General features: G+C 39.9%; 2 protein-coding genes across 4 annotated transcripts in view; one reads left to right on the top strand and one right to left on the bottom strand.

The window, feature by feature from the left end:
• Positions 1–26,711, bottom strand: part of cpx (synaptic transmission protein complexin) — a 1,041,575-nt gene that overhangs the window by 627,993 nt on the left and 386,871 nt on the right. The gene's annotated exons all lie outside the window — the stretch shown is intronic.
• Positions 24,723–25,343, top strand: LOC145991825 (protein GVQW3-like). The gene has a single exon (XM_083127871.1). The coding sequence runs from the start codon at positions 24,723–24,725 to the stop codon at positions 25,341–25,343; it is 621 nt and encodes a 206-aa protein (XP_082983997.1).

Here is a 26,711-nt window from a genome sequence, read left to right as displayed (position 1 = left end):
CGGAGATCCGAACGGGGGACTATTTTACCTCCGGAATATTTTACCTTGGGAACATCCATGGCCTTATATTGCTGTTTCTTGACATTGTTTTTTTACAGTGCAGAGTTGTCAGCTCTACGCCTAACCCCCAATATGAATGGAGGAACTACTACACAAGACAAACACAAACACATTAGACAGCACAATTACTACACAAGACGAACACAAACACATTAGACACGCAGCCTCTTATAAAAAAATAAAAAAATAAAGTTATTTTCCACTCTTACGGCGGGCGGCGCTCATGCCGGTAAGGGGAGTCTTTCGCACACTGATTTTATTGTATCTTTAACTTTCTTTATGTACATTGAATCATGTTTTGAGGCTTCATTCAGACCCACCAAAGGGAAGAGATCTGTATATATAAGTTATGCATGACGTAACAGTATGTTTAATTTAATTACAAAACAAAAGGGTAGGAATGAGATGACCAAAGGGTCTAATCGAAATGAAGACACGAAAGCATCTACATCTTGACAAGACGAAGAAGAGGACCATACTTAATCAACACTTATTATATTATTAGCATTCTTGGGATGCATCAGGCATTTATACTAACAATGCGTCAAGGTTCCAATTGTTGAATCGTTGCTGGAAAGCGCAGAAAGCTTTGGATTGTGATCAAGTAACGTCTGATTTAAAGTTCTCTCAATTTTCCTAGTGGAATAATACAAAAATATCATGCAGCGACAGGTGACAGAAGCCAGACAGACCTCATGTCTCCTGCACGCTATGGTCAGAAGACGACTGCAAAGCCCTGTCATGCAGGAAGCGATAATAACATCAAATCGATCCATCGTACGAAGAGCAGTGCGCAGGATGATATTTCTTGAGATAAATGAGCTGAGGATCATATTCATTGCTCTCTTCGAACGGTCCTACAGCCTTCAGTTGTACGGTACTCCTTATTTGGATATTTTCAATATAGCAGAAGAGTACTACTTGTGCCATGGTGGTGCATTTATCACGGAAAGCCACGAACTTACTATTTGCACAGAGCAAGAAGTGTGCGACAGACTTCTACAAATTTCAATTTGCGATTTAAACCAACCGATGAAAATTGTTGATGTCAATAAGCAGCCAGTAGTTAGACAGAAACCATTTGGAGGAGACGAAGTAGTGAAGGAACGTCTAAATCTTGCGGGATTGGATCACGCATTTCACAGTTTGAGTTTATACATGTTGAGACATTGGCGTATTAAAGAGATCATCGTAGAATGCGATATATATGAATTAAGATACGTTGGGATGCTGTTTATGGTCTATTCCGAGTGTTCCGAGCAAGGTCTTAGTATGCAAAGTGTAAACAGAGTGCAGTATGGAAGAACCGCAAGTATTCTTCATTTTCTTGCTAGACAGCCAGCTCCAAAGGACATAGTTCATTCGCATTCGGAGAAAGATGACGAAACGAAGTTCTGCAAACATTCGCAGAAAGATGACGAAACGAAGTTCTGCAAACATTCGCAGAAAGATGACGAAACGAAGTTCTGCAAACATCCGCAGGAACTGAACTTAAACGTTTCAACAGGAAACCTTAGCGAATTAACACAGAATGTAAGAGTGTCGTTGTTTAGCAGAATCACAGATTTCATTGGACAATATTTTTGTGCTTGTAAGTTTGCCTTCAGACGACATCAAAGTGAGTTGAGTGTCAATCACATAGAATGGCAGGCAAGCAGTGACAACAATGACTTTGAAATGGTGGAATATTTCTTGCTAAAACATCTTAATAGAAAATCCGAGGACAAAACTCAGGCAGACGATAGACAAGAACATACAGAAGTATGCGATGCAATGACGAAAGAAAAAAAAGCAATGTATAGAAGGGAAGAAGATATACCAATTTCAAAGTATATGGACCAGTGTACCCAAACGGACTATGCAAAAAGAGAGAATTTTTTCATGGAATATCATTATCTGAGCATTCACTTTCTAAGAATGAAGGAGGAGTCGTGTACGGAGGAAATAGGATTTGATGTGGTGCAGAAGTTGCGCACTTTACATAGGAGTGACGATCTGAGAATGATTAAGTTAAGACAAACGGCTTCGCAACTGATCCAGGAGTCTGACTCCATTAAAGACACGGTGAAAACTTTTGAAAAGATACTCGAAGGTCAGTATCAAATGACTGGAGTAAGAATCGAACAAAGCACTGATGATGTGAGGTGGCTAGATCTTCCAGACGACAAAGGGCTTGAGTGGAATTTCTCTAGAGCAGAACACAGAGAAATATTTCTGATCGTGCGCGAAGCTTTGTAGAAGTACGCAGATGCTTGCGGCATCTTAACCAATACAGCCCGGAAGGAGAAAAGCGAGACAAGGCAGAACAGGCTGAACATATTTCCGAAGATGATCTTTGCGATTTCTACGCCTGGACCATGGAGACCCTCAGAAGTTTGGAGGACACCGTCAAGAACGTTCAGGAGGCCCCACACACTTTTTCCGGCGATACCCTCCGAATAATGTTCGACGTGCGAGATCAGTACCGCAACGTTATGAAGAACGTGGTGTCGAAATTCAAGAAGTCTGTGTCTGACAAAGTTAAAGAAAAGGAAATTCTATGTCGAACAGTTGATATACTTCTTGCGGAGACAGAAGCGAATTATAAGTTATTATGGAAGCAAATCATCATCAGATACGATAAAATGTTGATACCTAAACAGAAAAATGAGGCTCGGGAACGTTCAAAGGTGAAGCCAATATCTTCGAATCAGAAGCAGCAGAAGAAGGATGAAACAACGGATTTGGATCACGAATTACGAAAAGAAGACGCTCAGATGGAAGAAACCTGTTTCAAAATGAAAACAGGATCACAGGACAGGCAGCACGGACGGTTAAACACAGACGATCGGAAGAGAGGAAATACTTGCAAAGTGAAGAGAGAATCCTTTTTCAGGAAACAAGACATGAAGAGTAAAGTCGGTCGAAAGAAACAAAAATCTAGCCAATACGCAGAAACTTTTCCAAATGAAGGAACTTTCAAGGATAGAGAACTTCTTCGAGATGACCAACAACCTGAAGAAGACAAGCGTCCTAACTTTATTAGGCGAATTCGAAGATTGCTATGCATGTGTTAATAAAAAAAAACTGGAAGCGTGTATCAATATAACTACTTTGAAATAAATTACAGTATTACAATACTAACAGAAATAAGACTCTGAAATTTAGGAATATCTTTGTTAGTTGATTTAAATAGTTAAAAGTCACAAAAAATTGAAAAATAGTCAATGGTGAGAAAATAAACATGATTTCTCTCTAACACTCTCACACGCACATACATGTGTATGTACTATGTGTTTGTGTTATGTGTGTGTGTGTGTATGTATGTATATATATATTATATATATATATATATATAACTCTGTGTGTGTGCGGTAGTTTAAATATGCATAAAATCAATTTCATACGGCCTGGCCGCGGTGGCTCAGTCGGATGGAGTTCCGTGGAAGCCTTCAGAGAGAGCGGACGCGGAAACTAGTTGCTCCGTGAAGGTCAGTGAAAAGTTGCCTTCAGGAAACAACGACCGGGAGTGTCGTGTGCGTGTTGCTTGTGGCGTTTGGTGCAGTTGGCTGGCGAGTAAGTAGAATTGGAAAAGTACTTTAGAATAGTAAAAAGATGAATATTATTAGACAAAATGCCATCCAGATACGTTTTCCGTTCGGGGCACCGAGGCCGTCGGCGCGAGAAATTCATGACTTTATACATGGACAATTTCAACTCCACGTAGATGAGATCTTGGGAATACAAATACCTACGCATTTTCGATGTGTTTTCGTAAAATGTATCAGAGAAGCAATAATGACGCGAATATTAGAGAAATGTGGTCCGGAAACAAACTTTTGTTACGATAATGGTGAAACTGTAAAAGTGCATTTGAGTGATGCGGGGAGGGAAAGAAAAGCGGTAAGAGTGTTTAACTTACCATTAGAATTAGATGATGACTGTGTGAAAGAAAAAATGACGGAATTTGGGAAGGTGGAATGTATAGACAAAGAAACGTGGTCAGAAAACTTTAAATATCAAGTTTACAACGGGGTGAGAATAGTGAAAATGGAACTAAAAAAACCGATTCCGTCGTTCATTACAGTAAAATCTCATCAGTGCCATGTGATATACGACGGTCAGCCGATAACGTGCAGGGCGTGTGGAAAAGAAGGACACGATAGCTGGCAATGTGATAGTCGACAGATAACAACGCTTCGTGTGAATAAAAACCGAGAGAGAAATTATAGTGATATAGTAGTGGAAAAGGGGAGTTCCTCGAACGTGAAAAATCAGTTCCAACCAGATAATAATCAAAACAAGTCGGAAGATCTACAAAAGGTGATAAAAGAACAAAAGCAAGAAAAGGGGATAAAGAATGTGCCAAGTGACGCCCGCCCGGTGGAAATGTTCCCACCGGTATATACGGAGACCACAAAGGAAGAACACAACAAGAAAATCTTACCGATGGACACAAAACAACCGGGAACTTCCCACCTAGACAAACAAGAGGAAAAAGGAAGCGAAGAAATGCAGGATGACCAGATGCAGGACGAAGGGAACTCAGTTGATCTTCCTCCCATCCGAGCTGCAAAGGACAACGTCCAAAAAGAGGAGGACAAGGGACCATCGAAAGACTGTGAGCTGGAAAGTGAATTGAATATAGAAGAAGAAAGTGACGAAAGTGCCACTTCAGTGTCAAAGTGGAAAAAATCTCAGCAGATGGGTGCAAAAAAACGGACGAAGAATACTTCGAAAGGTAGCGAGAACACAGTAGCGAAGAGGAGATCAGTGAGAGAGGTAGGAGGTATGAATAGAGTAATGAACAGAAGAAGTAAACCCTAAAGGTAAAGGTAAAGTGTTCCCCTGTGCATAGCACCACGCCATGAAGGCGTATAGGGGTGTGGGGGTAACGCCCCACACTTTCTTGATCCGGTCGTGAGTGGGGGTGATGTGATCAGCATCACGCCCCTGACCGCCTTTACCCCCCAGGGTTTCCCCCAGGTACCCATGTTATTCGACGCTGGGTAGGCGCCGGGGCCGCTTCCACCGTTAGAAAAGTTCCCGGATTTGAACCGGCCGGGGATCGAACCCGGGACCTTGAGCATGGTAGTCAGACGCGTTACCGACTGAGCCACCGCGGCCACCAAGAAGTAAACCCTAAAAAGGGAAATTTAATTTGATATTTCATTTGTTATTTGTATATTTTTTTTCAACGTTATGAGGGACGATCGGAAAGTACTATTAACTCTGTTCTACATTATTCCTTTTTTAATGGTATATACTACTAGAATATGTACTATTAATATTAATGGAATCTTTTCGCCTGTAAAATGTAAAATGTTAGAATAATTTGTACGGGTACACTCCATAGACGTATTGTTTTTGCAGGAAGTTTGTATGTGTGACTATCCATCAATATATGGTTACGAAGCCATAGTTAATACTGGTATCAATGGCCGTGGGACAGCAACACTTGTTAGAAACGGCCTAACCATTAATAATGTAAAAAGTTAGTAGATGGGAGAGGCATTAGCTTTCAAAGTACCAACTATACTTTTGTGAATATTTATGCCCCATCAGGCAATCAAAATAGACAGTCACGTGAACAATTTTACAATCAGGACATTTTATATTTGCTACCGTTAAATGAATCTAAAATAATACTTGGGGGTGATTTTAATCAGGTATTAAATCCCAGAGATTGTTTAGGAGCTTATCAAAAGAGTCCAGCCCTTGCAACATTAATTGAAGAATTGCATTTGAAAGATGTTTGGTTACAGAAGAGACAGGATATAATATTTACATATTTTAATAATAAATCTGGATCGAGAATCGATAGGTTATATACAAATACAGATCAAATAAAAAATATAACATCCATAGAAGCATTGCCAGCGCCCTTTACTGATCATATGGCAGTAAAAATGTCAATAAGCCTGGAAGAAACAAAACTAGTCAGGGGTCCTTCATATTGGAACCTAAATATACAGTTATTAGAGGTTCCACATATCAATGAAATATTTGCTCAAAAATGGGTCGAATGGTGTAAACAACAAAAGCATTACAGTAATCACTGGTGACTGGTGGGTTCGATATGTAAAACCAAAATTAAAAACTTTTTTCTGCTGGTATGGAAAAGAAAATGCAAAAGACAGAAACGGATTGATCAACTTTTATTACCAGTGTTTGCACGAGGCATGTCAAGGGAGAGATGTCACCAAAAATTACCAAGCCATACAGCAGTATAAAGCCAAAATGTTAACAATCCAGAGGCAACAAATGGAAGGCATAACAATAAGAACCAATTCCAAGAATTTAATTCAAGATGAAAGAACTTCGATGTATCACTATGTACAGATGCAAAAACAACAAAAAACACTCATGATAAAGAATCTTGTGGGTTCAGGTGGAGAATCGCATGTGAGTCAGCCAGGAATCATGCAAACATTTTATGAAAAACTAAATATGCTGACCAAGGCAGTAATTTATTTTATTAAAAAACATAAACTAACGTAACGTTTCAACCTTCTAGCAAGGTCTTCTTCAGACTCTGTATCAAGTCTGAAGAAGACCTTGCTAGAAGGTTGAAACGTTACGTTAGTTTATGTTTTTTAATAAAATAAATTACTGCCTTGGTCAGCATATTTAGTTTTTCATAATCATGGAAACAAGGCTTAATGGAGTTATAATTAAACATTTTATGACTATTATGGGGAGCTTTATCAAACCGGGGAGGGGGAATCACAAGCAAGAGAGACAATACTGAATTCTCTAACTAATGGTTTGCAAGAAGAGGATAGACAACTTTTAGATACTGAAGTAACAATAGAAGAAGTATATGAAGCGTTACAAACATGCAACCTTAAAGGAGCACCAGGAAAAGACGGTATTGGTTACAAGTTTTATTTGCAGTTTTTTGAGATTATAAAATATGAACTAATCAAAATCATACAAGATGCCTTTAAAAATGGAAAAGTTTTACAAAATGAAGGCATCATCATATTGATACCGAAAAAACCACACGCAAAACAAGTAGACGACTACAGACCAATAACATTACTAAATTGTGACTATAAACTAATGGCAAAGATCTTAGCAAATAGGTTAAAGTTAATTTTACCACGGATACTCAGCGAGAAACAAACATGCATTGGCAAAAAGCATAACATATTCAGTGCAGTTGGAGGGATTCGCGATCTGATATCCTATTATCTGGTGCAGAAACTTGACGCATGTGTGCTTGCTTTTGATTTCAAAAAAGCGTTTGATTTAGTGTCGCTTGACTACCTGTTTGAGGTGCTAAAGGCATATAGATTCAGTGATAAATTTATTAATATTTTGAAAGGTTTCTATCAACAGGCAACATCTTGGATAATGGTCAATGGATTCTTGTCGTCCCCAATAAATATAACAAGATCAATTCGGCAAGGATGTCCACTAAGTATGCTCTTGTTTGCTTTAACCCTGGAACCTTTGCTGCAATATACCAGGAAAAATACTCCAGACGAGATACACGCATTTAAGGAAAACCAAGTGTTTGCTTTTGCAGATGATCTATCTGCTTGTATCACCACAAACGAGCAAATGCAAAAAATGATGGCAGCGATACATATATACTGCCGTGCTAGTGGGGCCAAAATAAATATGGAAAAATCAAAGGCGCTACCCTTTGGCACATGGGCCCAAAAATATCCAGATATAGGGATCCCATATGTACAGGAAATTAAAATATTAGGAATAATTTTTCACAGGGACGAGGAACAAATGTTAGAATCCAATTGGCAAAAGATAGCGAGAGACATTCGCATACAATGTTATAAAATGCGAAGCAGACAGTTGAACATGATACAACGAGTGTGGTTTTTGCAAACATATATGTTTAGTAAATTAAACTATACGGCCCAAGTGATCCCAATCAATCAAAAGTACCTCAGAATAATGAATTCAGCAATTGGTTGGTTTATGTGGTATGGACATTTTTTTCGAATACCACTATCCAATCTATGGCAAATAAAACTAAAAGGAGGATTGGAGCTCACAAATATTGAGATCAAATGCAAATCCCTATTCCTGGCAAGATCCTATACGCTTTATGGCATTGAAGATTCCATTACATCATTATGGATACAGTTATGGACGGAGGAATTTCCACCCCAAAATCCGCCAGATCTACGGAGATTGAAAAAAGGACCGTTATATCTCCGAAGTTTGATGCAAGAATTCAGTTATGTGGTGCTTCCGCCAAAAGGTGAAGATGTAAAACTCTCTCAATACTTGTATACACTGTTTCACAAACAGTTGGAGATACCGACTCACCGCATTGAAAAACATTTTCCCAATAACAGATGGCAAAATATTTGGAAAAATTTAAATAAGAAATTTCTGGATACATCAGTGTATAGTGTTTGGTACAATGTAATACATGATATTATACCAACTAATGAACGCCTACATAATATCAATAGACTAACAACTAATAAATGCCACATATGTGGAGAGATAGACACCACTGAACATAGAATAGTAACATGTAATGGAGTACAGGGAATTTGGAAATGCCTAACGACATATCTAGGACAAATATGTCGAACAGCACCCCAGTACTTTCAACCGTCGATGTGTACAAGACCAGATTTCAAATATTTTCCAGAAAAGAAAAACAATGCAGTAATTTGGTTAATAGCTAATACAATATACGAGTATTATGTATTATGTATTTTGTAAAAAGTATGAGAGGAATAGCATTTTGTTCACACAGTATTTAAAAAGAACCAGATGGAAAATGCTAAGTTGTTACAATATCCAAAAATGTATGAGTATTTTGGAAACTACCTCAGTGTTGTTTAGACTACAATAATTGTATATTTGTGGTGTGAAAGTGTAAACATTTTTTTTAATGTATGAAGAAATGTATATTTGTATTACAGGTACAACAGCATGTTTACGCCAAAAATCTTGTATCAGAGAGCGAAAATGGGACTCTTACTATATTAATTACTATGTTAAAAATTCTATACAATACTTTTAACAGAATTTATGTAAGAAAGCAGCTCTAGTTTGTATATATGCTGATAAAATAAAAGTTTGTTAAAAAAAAAAAAGGAGTCGGTAACGCGTCTGACTACCATGCTCAAGGTCCCGGGTTCGATCCCCGGCCGGTTCAAATCCGGAAACTTTTCTAACGGTGGAGGCGGCCCCGGCGCCCACCCAGCGTCGAATAACATGGGTACCTGGGGGAAACCCTGGGGGGTAAAGGCGGTCAGGGGCGTGATGCTGATCACATCACCCCCACTCACGACCGGATCAAGAAAGTGTGGGGCGTTACCCCCACACCCCCTATACGCCTTCATGGCGTGGTGCTATGCACAGGGGAACACTTTACCTTTTACCTTTACCTGGATTAATCACCATAATGATTGATGATAAATGATTAATTGATGGAGTAGAGGGCGCTTGTGGGACACTTTGCAAACCATGAGCGAATAACATTCGCCACACACATGTCATTTGTACAAAAGTGAAACGCAGTGTCAGAACAGATTCTCTTTTATTACAACTTCGATTCATTTGCGCCACCAATGAAAACATTTAAGAAAAAATGCTATGTAGTATGATATGTTTATAGTGCTGGATGTCAGAGACCTTCTACAATGTTCGAAACTGGACTTTGGCAATTCGGCGTCATTTTGGCTCCTAGTTCAATAAACTTAGTCGCCCAATTGAGGCGTTGCGGATACGAAGGGCGAACTCAACAAACGCGCATTGTGAGGGAAATCCGCTTCAAGTTGTCAAGCACAGTTCGAGCTCCACAAACAAGCACTTTGAAAATAACGCATGAAACATTCCGATCTACTGTTACCAAGTTTTTGTGGAGCTCGCACTGTGCCCGGCAACCTGAAACGCATCTCCCTCTTTCCCTCACAATGCACGCCTGCTGAGCCCGCCCCTCGCATCCGCAACGCCTCAATTGTACCTCAATTAAAAATTAAAAAATAATAATAATAATAATAGTTGGGACAGGGTATAGGTAAAGTTTCCCGTGCACTTTGCGCCATGCCATGGCATATGGTCCCGCATATTCTATCGATCTCGGCCATTATGGAGCCGATGTGATCAGTAACACGCTTCAGCCGCCTACACTCCCAAGGGTATCCCCCAGATAATCATTGAATTGAGGATGGATTAGCCCCGGATCACTTTATGCGGGGTCCGTGTTTCTAGAGGGTGACCAAAACATTTTCGAACTCTTTTCGTCTCGTTTTCTCCTGTTTTAGCTCTGTTTAAACTATCTTTTATTTTTCTCTCTATCACTTTTCTTTCGAATGTCTCTTTCACCTCATTGATTCGCTGGTGTGTTCCTTTCTCTCTTTACTAATTCGTTTCTATGCCCCTCCTTGTCCTTCTCTAAAAACATCGTACTTTAAGATGATTCTCAAACACGACGTGACGCAATTTCTAATAGAGATCAGAACACAATTTCCTGTTGTTGACCCTGCTAGAAACTTTCATGCAGTGAAGAAACCGGTGCTTTGATTTAGACATTTCTCTACGAAAAATATAATTCACGCGAGAAAGCAGGGCTGCTGCCCATAACAAGAAACCCAACCACAGTGTCCAATTACAAAATTCGCCTCGAAAGCAATATATCTTTTATATAACCAGAGATATCGTCAAATTGGAATCGGATTAATGTGCGTTAACATGATATACGTCCAGAAATATTACTTTTTTTATTCCCCGAGTTATCCTGGAGTAACCTACGCCGTGATAATGAAACACATCTGTGTAACTCCGCAGGCGAGAAGGAAACCGTTTCATTTCACGGTTCGTGAACAAAACCGAAATATAACAGTTCGTTTCAGGGACGTTCCGCTCCAAATGGAAGGATTTAGAGGACTGAACATCATCGGAGAGGTTGCTGGCAGTGAAGTTTCTTTGATCTTCGCGCTATCAACGATCAAACGCTACATTCGCGTGTGCAAAGAGAAATATTTTAATTGCTTCATCAAAACCATTCGGCACATACAAGAAAGAAAAAAGCTAATCGTTATATTTGTATCTGTCATGTGCATTACCGAGAGAAATATGTGGTTTCTGTTTGAAAATTTCGATTTTGAAAGTTTCAAAATCATGCGAAGAGAAAGCTGTATTGGAAGAGTCAATTGCAAGCAATAACACCAGATGGAGCGCTTACGTGATATTTGGACGATAATTGCGAAATGTCAGTATTAATCAAACAAGAAGTCTGCAAATACATTAGTTAATTTCGAATCTAAATTGGTTTAATGCTTTGTTCTTATTCTCTGATATATTTTAGTTCTAAACAAATATGTAAAGCCTATGTAAGATGATGTAGCGATAGTTCACCTGAGAACATAAATTATATACAGAAAAGTGTAAGGATAAATCATATGGCGTTGATGTACTAATGGTGGTAAAGCCTTTTCAACATTCCTCCAGATTGCACCACTGTTGAGATATGCTTCCTCTGTTATGACGTCGACGTGGCGCTGTATACTACGTCGCGCATAACAGCAGAGAAAAGCAGTGCGCGCTGCTGCAAACGACTGGTAGCTGCAGTGGTGTTTTTCTTTCTGCGCAATTCCTTTCCCCCTCTCACACGTTCATTGCTCAAGCCCTCTACAATCACTGCTTGCGCAGAGGACTTGTTTTCGTTGACCTGCTCCACAGACTCCTGGGACAGAGTATAGCTTTTTAATCAACGGATCAGAGGCGGATCACACAGTGATTATTATGTAGACCCTCTCCAGATTGGCTAGCGGGAGAGTAAAGCGAAATAGTCTTGCCTCCAACTGGGCGGAATACGTCAGAACTCGTTTCGTGGAAGTCATGATGTATGTATTCATCAATATTAGTCGTGAACCTTACTTCCATATCCGTAATTGTTACGTTTTTTACTATCGAAATCAACTTAAAAGACTTTGTACATATAGTAAAGAAAGAGTTACCAAACCATTTGTTTTGGTTATATGCAAACTCACATTTTAAAACAACTGATAAAGCTTTTACGCATTGATACTAGCCAGAATACTGGATTGACCTTCTCAGAAAGAACGGGTCGGTTACAAAATATTATGTGACCTAAGGTTTTCGGCTTACGTCAAGTTTTCAATTAAAATATGTTTCTTTGTTCAGCGTGTTGTTCTTTGCCTTGTTCTTCAGATGATGATAACCTGTATTTCCAGGTCCTATTCCAAAACCGAGAACCTTTGCCTGTACTGTCTAATAGAGTGCTGCATGAAAAGGATTTCGCTCGAACGCCAAATAGTTCGCACGGACGACGCCAGATAGCGTACGGAATTAAGAGCTTCTTCGCTCGAACAGGCAAGACGAGCGGTATACACTCGACGCCTAGTAGTAGACATATAACCGTAATTTTTCTGTAGTAGTGGGCACTCAAATATGGATCGTTAAGTAAATGATGCAGTGAAATTCAAACGTAAGTGAATATAGTCGTCATCTCCATGTTAAAATGTAATTTATTCTATCTTTCCAATGCACAGTGGTGTATGGAAATAAAACTGATGATTGTGGGCTGAAACTACCAAGGCAAATACATATTTTACATAAATTTGTCTACGATTCTTGTTACATTAAAATTATATTCGAATGTATACGGTCGAAGCTGCGACGCTCGAAAGAGTACGAGCGAGAGAAAAGTGGTCCCATGAAGGACTCTAATGTCTAAACAGGATAGTGTACCTATCTATTTCCTGACGTGCATGACGTTTTGATGAAAATGACGTAAGGACACTCTTGCCCAGATCAGGACACGAACCCAGAACCTTTGGAAGGCGAGGTCAGGAGTAGATCACTCATCGGAAGCGGCTAAGGCATGAAGGTGTCGTGTTTGCCCTATCATCCATTTCATCGTCGCGATTAATTCAAGAGGCAAAAAGTCGACGTGCAATAATCTAAACAGAAACAACAGAAACGTGTCACTCCCGTAACGAAATACTGTAATTTGGAAGAATTTTTATATAAATTTCCAAACCGGATGCTGGAAACAAATAGCGAAACGCGATCTGGAAACTAAGAGCTGCAACCAAGTTAAATTTACAGAGAGAACTTATTCGCAGCATCACCTGTGTATCTCTTGCTCCCTGACCGCTGTACAATTCCCCGACGCTTGTAGCGGTGACGAAAGCAGCGCACCTGTGTGTCGAACGAGCAACTGACGCCTAGCATACGAGGTCAGCAGAGAGATCCATGGAAAACTACATCCTGGTGGTATGAGGAAAGCGAAACACGCCGCACGATAAATTGTTTTGCTTCGTTCTAATGTCCATGACATGTTTCCTCCTCCTCCTCTACGTTGTAGAGAAAGTGCAACTACTGCGTAGTTTTGTTGTTCCTTATTTGTGTGGAGTTCTGCATTTGTTTCGTTCTATTACGCCAATTTTTATTCTCTGCTATTTTCTGCTAGAAAAGCGATGCAAAACAATCACATACAAATAAATGCTTTTCCTAGATCTTCGAGAAAACTAGAAGCAAACCCACAAGAAGAAATGACCAACAGATATGAAATGGTCCGCCCTTCCTCTATTCCAACGGACACCCACTTCCTCGCAATTGCAAACTACTGCAGCCTTCCAATTACTTGAACGTAATTTCTAGTACAGGAACGTTTGTCTATTTATAATACTTGCAGATATATTGGTTTAACGCCTGTTTACCGCAACCAACCAAACAGCATTACACGACAGGTTGCATAACTACAAGGATATCGCAAAAGCAGAAAATTCAATTTCATGTTTCCATCACAGAAATAAGAAGTGGATATTGTTGATCTGTTTTTCTATGTCGCCTTTTTAACTTTTGTAACGTAATAGCGACAACGATTATGAATAGTAATTTATATAATAAATGAAACAACATTCAGGATGCAGTACGAAGTGGGTCGGCTAAATTATTGGCATAGGCGTGAGCTACTTCGACGATACACCGTTGAGAGTGTGCTTATAGACGTAGATTCGATTGTATTGATTGAATTGTTATTTTAAGTCCACTTTATGCACAGAAAGGCTAATATGGACTGGACCTACAGTTTAAAGTGGGACCCGAACCACTATGTGCCTCCACCGGGCATCGAACCCAGGACCCCTAGCTAACAAGGCGATGACGTTACCATTCAAGCCATCAGGAAGGCCGGATGTAGAAAAGAGAATTCACTATATAAGTATAAAATATTATGAAATATGATACTTCGGGACTCATTAACACTATTATCGTTCACTACTTTAAACCTCGAGCAAGCTGATAACATTGGGCAAGCCTACGCACCTGGCGATCCATTAACTGACATTGAAATGAAAGTATATTTGAATTAAGAGAGTTTGCGTAAACCTTTATGGTTGTCGTATATTTGCAAATACCTGGGACTATTTCGATCATTTCGAACAAATCGTTATTTTGCTGAAAATCTTAAGTAAGCTCATTCTCGAATTTTCAAGCTACACTGTATTGTTGTAAACAAAAAATTATTCCATGGGACCATAGAAATGAATCTATTCATGGTAATTATTCTTATTTCCATTCCATTTAAGAATTTACAGTAATATTTTTTCCACTGTTCAACAAAAAAATGTTACAGACTGTAGTTGATGTAAAAAATATGATTGCTTCTTTTGTTCTAATTACATTAACGCATCACCAGAGCCATCTGTCTTCGGTGCATTCTCCAAGTTTTCACCCTCGGAGTCAAATTTCTTGTTGCCCACAGTTTCTGAGTTTAATATTAACTCCTTGTATTAGCTGTGAGGTCATAATTCAGGCTGAAAATATTTGGAAAATGAGAACATGTAGAGATAATGGTGAAGTTTAGCTGGCTCGAAAGTGAGAAATGTGTTAGTCGGAAGCGAGTTTCTGAGGAGGAAACAAGGGATCGTTACTGGAGGTTATACATCCGGTAAATTTCATCAGAGAACGTCAAGACAAGAAGTATTACGGATAATGGATTGTTTCGGCTAAGCAAGACGAAACTTCAGAACCTAGTTTAAAGGTTCTCAGAATTGTTATGTGCATTATATACAGTTAGATAACACTGGTCGACATTAAAAAAAAATCCGATGTTTTCAAACCAATGGGTGATTCTGGAAGTATTTTGAATGCTGATCACGAAAATTACATCCATTTCTTCCCATCACGTGAGGATGGACGAAAGCATCTGATTAGTAGCTTGAGCCATCTACTCAATTATTGCGTTATGCCTCGCGACTTAACATCACGTGTTTATTGAAGCGTATGTGTTTAGCTTATTAGATGATTTTGCGTTGACACGCACCGCACCTTCACTGGTTCTTTAGAGCCTGTGACTGGTAACAGCTGGGTTACCACAGACCAGGCTCTGACTGGTCACTGGTGTCGGATGTATACCATTCTTTAATTGAAACGAAACGTTATAGACATTTCTTCCAATAAAGTCGTATTTATTGTTCTTCACACAAATACAATGAAACTTTATCACTGGCAATCCTGAATCTTCTTGCAAATATCTAACGGGCAACCCTTCCAAGAGTAATGAACGGTTTGTTAGTATCGCAGGAACAATCACCAGAAGGCGTATGTGTGTGGGGAACTGCCCAAGCCAAATGCCAATTCCGTCCGAAGGTACGGGTAGTCCTCCCATCAGGGTTAACCATGTATCTATGGTTTTAAATAATTCCATCATGTAATTTAGACTCTATAATATCTACATAAAATTATTAGTCTTGAAAATAACATACCTTCTTTTAATATTTTTGAAATTCCAGAAGTTGTTACGAGAGACTTAATTTTGAAATCGAAAATAATATCAAATTTCCTACAGATCGTTCGAAATTTGTGCATGGCACAGTTTAATGTGTGCGCAGATGCTGCAATGCTGATTTACAATGTGAGCATAGGGCAACAGAACGCCAGGCGGCATTAAAACTATGTTCGCTTTGATTCGTTCTAACATTTCGTTGCTTAATTGATTGACTATTTTTGGTACATAGTAGAAGCACTAGGCATTGGATAATGTCCAATTAACAATGGATACATACTTTATGGTTCTTGCTTTTACCTTCAGTGGTGTAAACAGCAAATGTCACACACAATCTGCCGGGGCCCTCTAGTTTAAAAACCACCGCTTTGTGCGAAGAGACACAAATTTCACCATGTAGAACCGACGATAAATGTGCTGCTGACAAACTAACCAGATTATCCTTTGTTTGTAAACAATGCACACCGTCCTCTCGAAACAATGGCTAATTTGCAAAACCCTATTCTTTTTGCGTGTAGGCGTTCGTTTAATCCACATCGAGCGTTTGCAAAAACAATCTTTTGTTTTCTCAATGTCCTGTTGTGATAATTGCAAAACTGGGTGGCGGGGAGGTAAAAACTATGTTCTCTGAATCAACAATGTCTTGGTAACGAGAACAGTTGAACATTAAACATTTCACGCTTGTCGTTATGTATCTTAGGCTTGTTAAATACGTGTTTCTGTTTGTATATCCCCGCACAACGTCACGTAGATGGACGTGGTGTTGGCAATGGAAGAACGACTCTAGATTACAGAGAATCCATCATAGCCCTACGTTTGGATAATGGAAAGGAAAGTTAGTTGCAAAACGTATTAATAGATGGCAGCACATTAAAATCTGACAATACTATTATTTTATCGTCATAGCGTTCTTCCGACAGTGGGGAATATAGCAGTAATACATCCACTTTTTCACTCAACCCCATTTCCAAAATCTTCAACAGCTCTTCACATTTATGTCCATTTTATGATAAAAACTTCCTCAGACACCCACGGGTGGAAACTTTTGTGTAAACCTCTCCATATATATAAAGCAGTCCTTCCCGGCCTAATACGGGCTTGTCATTCCAGAAGTGGCAGTCCCTGTTCATAAAGCGCAGCCACATCTCTTTTTATTTTGATTTGTATTATTTCGCGTCACCAATCTGCCACTTTAGGTAAATCGCGACGTTGAATATGAGTAATGATGTGTCAAAATTGATTACCCATCAATGATGAGATACAATTCTCTTCTACACATTAAGCCTTCAACAAGTTTGAACGGATGGAAAAAAACAAAAAGAAAAAAACTCTTCCCCTCTTTCAGCAGACATTAGTAAAAATTCCAACTCCTACAACCTAACCTGCCTTTAATATTAATCCACCAAATGTCGTTTATGTTGACATACACAGCGTAAATTTTTCAGCTTTTGCTGAGTAGTGCTCTAAGAACAAATATGGTGGCCATGGAAGACGAAAGAAGAAAGCGAAAATATTTTGTGAGGGGGGAGTAATGCCCATGCAACATTTGAGGTTCTCTTGTCTGCTGGAGGTACTAAAATATGGTTCAATTGTACAAATTTTTGTTTTTAAGTCCACTGTACGCACAGAAATTCTAATCGGAACTGGGCTTACAGTTGAAAGTAGGATCTGAACCACTGTGCCATCCATGTGCCTCCACTCAGGACCTCTTGATTACACGTCGACGACGTCAGGCCCGTACCCAGGAATTTTTTGAGGGGGGCAGACCCTTAGGCGAATATTCATAAATTTTCTCTCATATTATACACGGTACATATATATATATATATATATATATATATATATATATATATATATATATATATATATATATAAACACAGTCAAAAAATATTTGCATCACCCGAGAAGTGATGAAAATATCATCCGCAACATGCCGAAGCGGACAAGAACCGATGAAGCAGAGCTCATTGTGCGAAGTAACGCGGTCAACGTGCAATACCGATCACCACAGACGACTACCGGAGTCGGCAAGTGCATGCGTGTGATCGAGCGTAGCACCACAATAGTCGGCGAAGGTTAGGTAGGTTTTCCTTGTGTCCAGTTAGCGAAGGCGAGCGAGTGCAGCCGTGTGCAAGGAATGCCTAGGCGTACGATAGTGCAGTTTGATCGGGCCAGGATCATCACGCTACTGCAGACTGGCATGTCACAACGGGCTGTAGCTAGGGCTGTTGGAGTGGCGCAAAGCGATGTCTGTAGGACCTGGAGGCGGTATACAGACACAAGAACAGTAGCAGATCGTCAACGGAGAGGTCGTCCACGGGTGACACCACTAGCACAAGACCGCTATGTACGACTCTCAGCTCAGCGACAGAATACCATGACGGCAAGGAACATCACTCATGCCCTCCAGGCAGCCTCTGCTGTGCATGTGTTAAACGAAACTGTCTGTAACACACTCCGAGGAAGTGGTTTACCTTCAAGAAGACCTCTCCGGTGCCAGTACCTATTGCCACGAAATCGGCGCGACTGTGTGCATTGGGCCCGTGCACATCGAAATTGGGGACCCGATCATTAGGCTCATGTGCTCTTCACCGATGAATGTAGGCTCTGTCTAAGGCCAGATTCACGAAGAGGACGGGTGTGGCGAGGCCCTGGACTGCAAGAGGGGCTTCGTGGTGTCCAGGGGGTCCATCCATACCAAGGAGGAGGAATCATGGTGTGGGCAGGGATCATGCTCGGACGCCGAACACCCCCTAATTCCAATTAGAGGGACACAAACAGCTGTTCGTTATGTCAGGGACATTCTCCAGACGACTGTCGAACCATTTCATCAGGAAATTGGTGACGAATTTGTCTTGGTGGATGACAATGACCGTCCACACCGGACAAAGGTGGTGCACGATTATCTGCAGGCGGCGAATATCCGTCGCATGCTCTGGCCAGCGCAAAGTCCCGACATGAATTGCATCGAAGATGCATGGACAATGCTAAAAAATGCCATTGCAAACCGTCCTGTGGCTCCCACCAATCTTCGTGAAGTTCTTCTTGTGGCACAGGACGAATGGGATCACTTACCGCAAGATTACCTTGAACGTCTCATCCTCAGTATGCCACAGTGTGTTCAAGACCTTCTTGCACCCAGGGGAGGACACACCAAGTGGTAGGCAATGTTTCTGATGGATCCGCTATGACGAACAGTCTTCTTGTGACAGTTCTTTGTTTTTTCGCCTCCATCATGAATTGTGCCATTTTAGTTTTAAAAACATTTCTGAGAAAATTGTACGTTTTTTGTTCCTTTTTCATTCAACATGTCTTGTTCTTCATCTTTTCTTTTGTATTCCCATTGTCATTGTCAATAAACTTTGTGCTTCATATATATTTTGTCATTTTCCGTCCTGATGCAAAACTTTTTTGACTATGTTTATATATATATATATATATATATATATATATATATATATATATATATATATACACCAGGTGGTTATAATTAAAGTGACGGTGTTCAGAGTGATACAGCACGGGCTGTAATGAGAGTAGCAGTCTGAAACTTCGTAGATATGATAATGAAGCAATGCGCTCGCGAATTATGCAAAAAAAAAATAGTTCCAATTCTCGCCACCAGGGTAAAAAATGGCGCTGTAAGCAGTCAAAACGTGGAATTTTCCGTAACTCTGACGTCAAAGTCGTTGACATTGCCTAACCATTGTGTGAGCTCCCTGGTTGTTGTTGGTGACGCTTGTTGCTTTTTTTTTCCTTTAGTGATGTGAATGTTCGCCGAACATTAAAAGTTTGATTTTTCCCGTGTAAAAAGCAATGGCTATTGCGAAGAAAGACCGTGCACTGCTAGTGAAGTTGTTTTACCAGAATGGGAGCAATAGTAACGCTGCACTGCGGAAATATCGCCAACAGAAAGGGCTGAGAAGAGGGCCCATGTCAATTAATGGGCTGAAGAAGAAGATGAAGAAATTCGAGGAAACAGGTGAATTTGGTGTTGCACCAGGGAGAGGAAGGCGGCCCATCCCCGTGGAAGTTGTGGACGAAGTTGCTGTAGCTGTAGCTGACCGTGCAGCACATGCCTCAACTTCTGCAACCAGTGCTAGAGCTGTGGCACGTGAATTGTCACTCCCCTGGTCAACAGTTCGCAAGGTATTGCGGTGCATTTTACACTGGTATCCCTACAAGATTCAAATTGTGCACCAATTGAAACCCCAAGATATTCCACAACGCCGTGAGTTTGCCCATCGGTTTTTGGCACGCATGGAAGTGGATGACATGTGGCCGGGGAATATTCTGTGGACTGACGAGGCGCATTTTACTCTGGTCGGTACTGTGAATACTCAGAACTGTCGCATATGGGGTTCCACTCGTCCACATGTTGTGCAGGAACAACCATTGCACTCAGTTTACGTGACTGCTTGGTGTGGGTTCACTAGCTCCTTCATTCTTGGTCCGTTTTTCTTTGAGGAGATGACACCTCGAGGGTCTGTTAGGTGTACAGTGACATCTGCACGTTATAGGGACCTCCTTGTGCAACACGTGATTCCAGCTTTGCAAGAACGGAACTGTGAACACACCACCATTTTCATGCAAGATGGGGCAACACCACATGTCGCTCGCCACGTGAAAGATTTGCTGCGAGAAACCTTCACTAATGACCGCATCATCTCTAGGCAGTTTCCAGATGATTGGCCTTCCAGATCCCCCGACCTTAATCCATGTGACTTCTGGCTGTGGGGATATTTAAAAGATCGTGTCTATCAGGGACATGTCCGGTCTCTGCCTGATCTGAAAGCTAGCATACAACGACATGTCGCTCAGATTTCACCAGACATGCTGCGAGCAACTGTCGATCATGCCGTGTTACGAATGCAGCATGTTGCTGAATTGGGAGGCCATATTGAACAGTTCTTGTAACCATAGTTCCTAATAAACATGCCAGAATCATTGTTCTCGTGTGTTTGATCTTTCCTGCCTATTTCCTGTAACTATACCACGTTTTGACTGCTTACAGCGCCATTTTTTACCCTGGTGGCGAGAATTGGAACGCATTGCTTCATTAGCATATCTACGAAGTTTCAGACTGCTACTCTCATTACAGCCCGTGCTGTACCACTCTGAACACCGTCACTTTAATTATAACCACCTTGTATATATATATATATAAATCTAAAGCACTTACTATTGTCCCAACAACATCATTAACCTTCACATTAAACAATTGCACCTGCACTTATACATCATATAATGCATACCTAACCTATCCCCACACACACAATGAACTACTGAAGACTTATTACATATCTTTCCTCCACAGTATATATACTAATCTATTCAATGTATTATTTTAACATTGTATAATCTTTATATTATCTTTATTGTATTATCACAATCATTGTGTTTTTTCTCTTTGTTTTTATTCATTTATTGTATCTTTGACAAGGGCTGGTTGTAAGAACGGCTCATGAGGGCGAAACACTCCTGCTTAAATAAAGACCATTCTAATATATTATGTATATGTGGGGGGTAGTGTATAGGAGAGGGTGGGTAGAGAAATTTGCTCATTTTGTTACGAAATGTTGAAGAACAGCATTTTCTAACCTATATGTATACAACCATGTTACAAATATTTGCAGTTCACCCTGGCATTTATTTCTGTCAGAGAGCGAAAAGAAAAAATGTATGATACGTGTAGCTATGCATAATGCAAACAATTAAAATAGCATACGAAAAGCAACATGTGTGTGTGGGGTAGATATATGAGGGTTCACACCCACTTTGACTTTTCCAGGAATTTTACATAACTGTGTAATGATTGAACATGCAAAAATAACAGTTAAACTTCAACTTTGTAAGTTAATAAAATGAATCACGTTTGTTGAACATTTTTGAAAATAAATGAAAAATAAAATGAAAGAACCTTTTTATAAGCAATATTCCGGTTACAAATTCTGCAAAGCAAAAATATTTTATTTCCCCTGACTTTTCCAGGTTTTGAAAGCTTCTTTAAAAAAATCATTTGTTTCCAATGACCTCAGTCCTAGCCTTGTTTTCCTGACTCCTCCAGTTGTTCAGGACTTTGGAGTCCGTTCGAACCCTGTAAATAAATTATCTGAAGGGAACGGCTAAGTGACTTCACCCTGGCAGCGTGTCTGCTGGCATAATATTGTTTCTATGGCGTATTTTCGCTTTTAGAATCTTATTCGGCAGTAAAAATAAATGCCAGTGGCAACCAAAAAGCTATTAAACGGGGCTGCATACATGTGGGATAGAAAATGACATTTTCAACGGCTCGTAGCATCGAAATTTTTGGCCTTTATATCCTCTGCACACTGTGAAAGTTGTCTGTTGTACGGTCACATCACTGTGTATTTATGTTCAAGACAATTACAAGTAGAAAACAAGAAAAGTTGCAGTAAAATAAATTCCAATGGACAGAATTTTGTAAATTATAATGTACTTAATTTTTTGAGTGTTTTGGACAAAAAACAATATATGTTAAAAGTACTTCAGGCAATTTTTGGCCCCAAAAATCTAGCAACGATTCTGCTGTGAAGTGGAATCTCCTATTTATACATAATATTAATTAACCCTAAGCCATTGAGTGGCAGAATGGACATCAGTTGCAGAAAACCCCTGATGTCGAAGAAAGAAAACAAAGTTTTATCCTTCTGCTCAGTGGTGGCGAAAAGGGATCACAGACTTTCCGGTGCGGGTGGAGAGCTAAATGCTTCTTATATAGTTGGTTTTGTATTGCAGTCATCGAGGAACCTTTCTTCCATAATGTAAAGAGCATAGAAAATTCCTCTGTAATCTAATTATGTGAAACATAAGAGACACTGCAAAAGAAGAAACCATTCAACAATCAAGGGGTTCCTATCTGTCGAGTGTCAAAGAACTATTTTTGACTCATAAAAAGTTCAGACAATTTTAAAAATGAACTCAGTATTCTACAGAGAGTCCTACATAACCAGTAAAATGTCTGTAGTGGCGCAAGAGTCTTTCTTCCCTTATAGCAAGAAGTGTCCGAGCCGAGACGAAAAAATCCAGACATGGATAAAAAGGAATGGACTATCCCGAATAAATGGCAACGTCTGATAGCCTTGCATAATTAGTTATAGAACTAAAATAGCCCAATATTGCAGGCTGCAGACTTTTAGAACCTGCCTCTGTCCAGAAACAACCTGTTCATTTTTGCAAGGACAAGATCCCATCAACGTAAGTTTTGTATATTTGTGTATGTTCAAATTAAAATTCTTCATGGCTCGAGGGGAGAAAGGCATGGCCCCCTGCTCCCCCCTTTGGGTACAAGCCTGGACGACGTTACCACTACGCCATCGGGAGAAGATGGCTGTCCTACTGACGCAATGGATATCCCACTCAACATGAACATCGACGTTCACTTTTGTGCATATTTTTTTAGGCGCTTATGGCATAGTTGCGTATACTTTGTTACTTTTTAGAGCATGCAAATCCTCAGCCTAGTTCTCATTTCTTCGCCGGAGGGGGACGGGGGACGGAAAGAGTTTACCTAATTTCTCAAAATCGGAAATTCCAGAAGACGTTTTAATCTTCCCTTTCCGTGCTTTAATAACGGGGAAGTTTGGGAATCGGGCTTGTTTACAGACGATCGCCGCTGAAATGTCAATATCTCATAAATTCAAACAAAAGAACGAAAACTCAAGACTATAAAGTGCGAAGAGTCTATTGGGAAGATGAAAGAATATTAGTGACGTAGGAGCCAATAAAGAGAGATGAAAGAGGATGGCGCTTAGATATTAAAAGCTGAAGGTGAACATCGTGAAAATATTTGCTTTAAAACTTCGGCATTTGACACCAGATGGCAGGAACTCTTCTACTATGGATGAGCGAAAGAATAATAGATGGTGCTCCCTACATTTCTCAACAAAAGTAAATTCTAATAGGAGAAGTCTATTACTATATGCTATTATTGAAACTTGTACTGGAAGAATATATATGTATATAATTTTAGAGTTTTAAAACAGATTCTCGATATTACAAAGCATAGTATAGAATAGATAGATAATACAGAACGCTGAAAAGGTCGAAATGGAGATCAAAATGGATAGTCAGTTTACGTTTGCAGAGACCATCGGAACAAGTGTGCATGCGCTTGTTGGGCGAGTCCAGTGGCAAAAACAAGGGTGACGGCTGGAGTGGAACGAATACGAGAACATCTGCTGAAATAACATTCAAGTGTCACACAGAGTAATGTCTCCGGCAAAATACAATAAGAGGGAAAGTTGCGAGTTGGAACGGACTGGTAACACGTTAGTGTCGCTTGCAGAGAACCAATCAGATCAAACCATAAACCGCTGATTGGAAATGATTGGTTCGTTTCCAGCAGACGCTTGCCATTTCAGTGTAAAGGCATAATTTCGTTTCTACATTCTCTGCCACTATGAGACACAAATCGAAGACAATTATACGTGTTGAATTCGCTACTCCTCCTTTACGATTTGGTACTTTTCCGTTTTCTGTAAATATTTAACGCGATCGAATCAATTTTCAGAGTACGGAAAAGTGTTACAGAGTTCCAGGAGTTATAGCGTGTTCCGAAAGGTTACTTTTTCGTACAATGGGGCATCAAATTTCGATGTGGTAAACAAATTTCACGTTTTTCCATGGACTTCAGCTTAGTGGCAAGCACACACTACGAACAACATAAAGGATTCTTGTAGATGAAGTTCCCATAAGAGCTGTTGTTTCGCTAAACCAGCTTAGCAATATTACCTGATTTTCCTAATGTACGAGGTTCGGCTGGAAAGTTTCTGGCCTGACCCAGATTGAAGCATTTTTGGTTCATGAAATGTTTATATGTTAGAGAGTAGTCCTTATATGGATACCTTACGAGGTTACATGTTCTAATGTTGATCCGTTCCTTTTCAGCAGGTGGAATTGTGAGCCAGGATGGAGCAATCTCTAACTAAGCAGCGCATCGCCGATCGTGGAGTGATTCGGTATCTCTTCCTGAAGGGTTGGACGGCCAAGCAGATTCATGAGGACATGCAAAACACCTTACTGGACAATGCCCCATCCTATGCAACAGTGAAGTGGTGTGTGAATGAATTGAAACGTGGACGACAGACCCTCGGTGATGAACCTCGAACCGGGCGGCAACGGAGTGATTCCACCGACGACAACATCACGAGAGTGCATGACATGATCATGGCGGATCGCCGACTGACGCAACAAACTATTGCAACACGTCTAGGCATTTCGAAGGAGCGTCTGAATGTCATTATTCGTGATCGTTTGGAAATGCGCAAGGTGGCTGCGCATTGGGTTCCACGAGACTTGACATTTGACCAAAAACACACACGAGTGAAGCTCTCAGCTGCACATTTGCAACGCATGCGTGCAGACCGTGAAGACTTTCTGAACAGGATTGCGACTCAGGATGAAACATGGTCTCATCATTTCTACCCAGAGACAAAACAACAGTCCCGTCAGTGGAAACATCTCCTCCGCCAAAACTTCCGCTGCTCAGTCACAAATGGCTCCATCCTGGCTCACAATTCCACCTGCTGAAAAGGAACGGCTCAACATTAGAACATGTAACCTGGTAGGGTATCCATTAAGGACTACTCTCTAAGATACAAAAAATTGATGAACCAAAAATGCTTCCTTCTGGGTCAGGCCAGAAACTTTCCAGCCGACCCTCATATATCACGCCTATAATACCTCAACAATTAATTCAAAAATCCCGCAAACATGATCCTGGATTGAACTTAAATAAGTAATACCAACTCCATAATCTTAAACTTGCGAAGTCCTTGGTACAGACTATATCCAGAGGTTCATCGTCACTATTACCCCATGAATGTACTCGCCTAACCTAACACAATCAACACAAAAAGAAGAAAAAGGAATCTAAGTAGTAACCGTTCATTCCTAAATATATCGCGCACACACACCTATTAGAAAAATACTTTAGATTAAACACTTGCAGAAGGGTGAGCCACAGTAGACCAGTCGGTTGGGCATATTACTGCTGGAAGGAAGGCCGGGGTTCGATTCCCGGGAGTGGGAATTATCGGACATTATCGCACCATAAAGCGGCTCTGAGGTTCACCCAGCTTCTAATTAAGGCATACCTAAGGCCAACTCTGAGCAGTAAATGGAGGCTAAGTGTGGTGCTGATCACGCAATCTAAAAAAAAAATTGCCTGTATTGTGGCACATTGCAATGCCCACAGAAAAACTGACTTTTTCTTAACTTACTTTTCAGAAGGAAATGTGTGTAAATATATATTTGAGGGCATTTGTGCGGTACTAAATATTCTTCCTTTCTCCAATGGACTCCAGGAAATAGGAAATTACAGTTGTTTAGTGTAAATATGTATAAATAGGATGACTTTGGTTCTTAATATTACAAGAGTCAAACGAAAGACTTAAAAGTCCAATAAATATTGTAGGACAGTGTCACACCCTCCTTCGTGTACGGTACTTAAATGTTATTTACCACGGCTATATAATTTAATCTCAGGGGATAGGTTCTTTATTCGAGAATCACAAATAAGAAAGCGTTTTATAGCCAAGAGGATATAGTTAAATGCGGATCTATATTCTGAAAACTGTACACAATACAGAGAAATTTGATAGATATATCAAAGCTTGTATGTACAATTAAAAATATATGTATTGATTCGAAAACTACATCGGTTATATTCTTCTTATATATATATATATATATATATATCATTGAAAGGAAATCTTCTTCTTCTTTTCATCCTTCTATTTTGGGAAAAAGCTTCTTCTTCTTTTCTATCTTTGATTTATGGAAAAGGCTTCTTCTTATTTTGTTCCTTCTATTTTCGGAAAAGGCTTCTTCTTCTATTCTTCCTTCTATTAATTTATTAATGGAAAGCTTCTTCTTCTTCTAATTGGCTAATGGAAA

The sequence above is a fragment of the Lepisma saccharinum genome, chromosome 8 (assembly GCF_977018435.1).
Source record: "Lepisma saccharinum chromosome 8, izLepSacc3.1, whole genome shotgun sequence".
Taxonomy (NCBI): Eukaryota; Metazoa; Arthropoda; class Insecta; order Zygentoma; family Lepismatidae; genus Lepisma; species Lepisma saccharinum.
The sequence above is the reverse complement of the archived record's forward strand: the minus strand, read 5'-3'. Positions and strand labels throughout refer to the sequence as shown.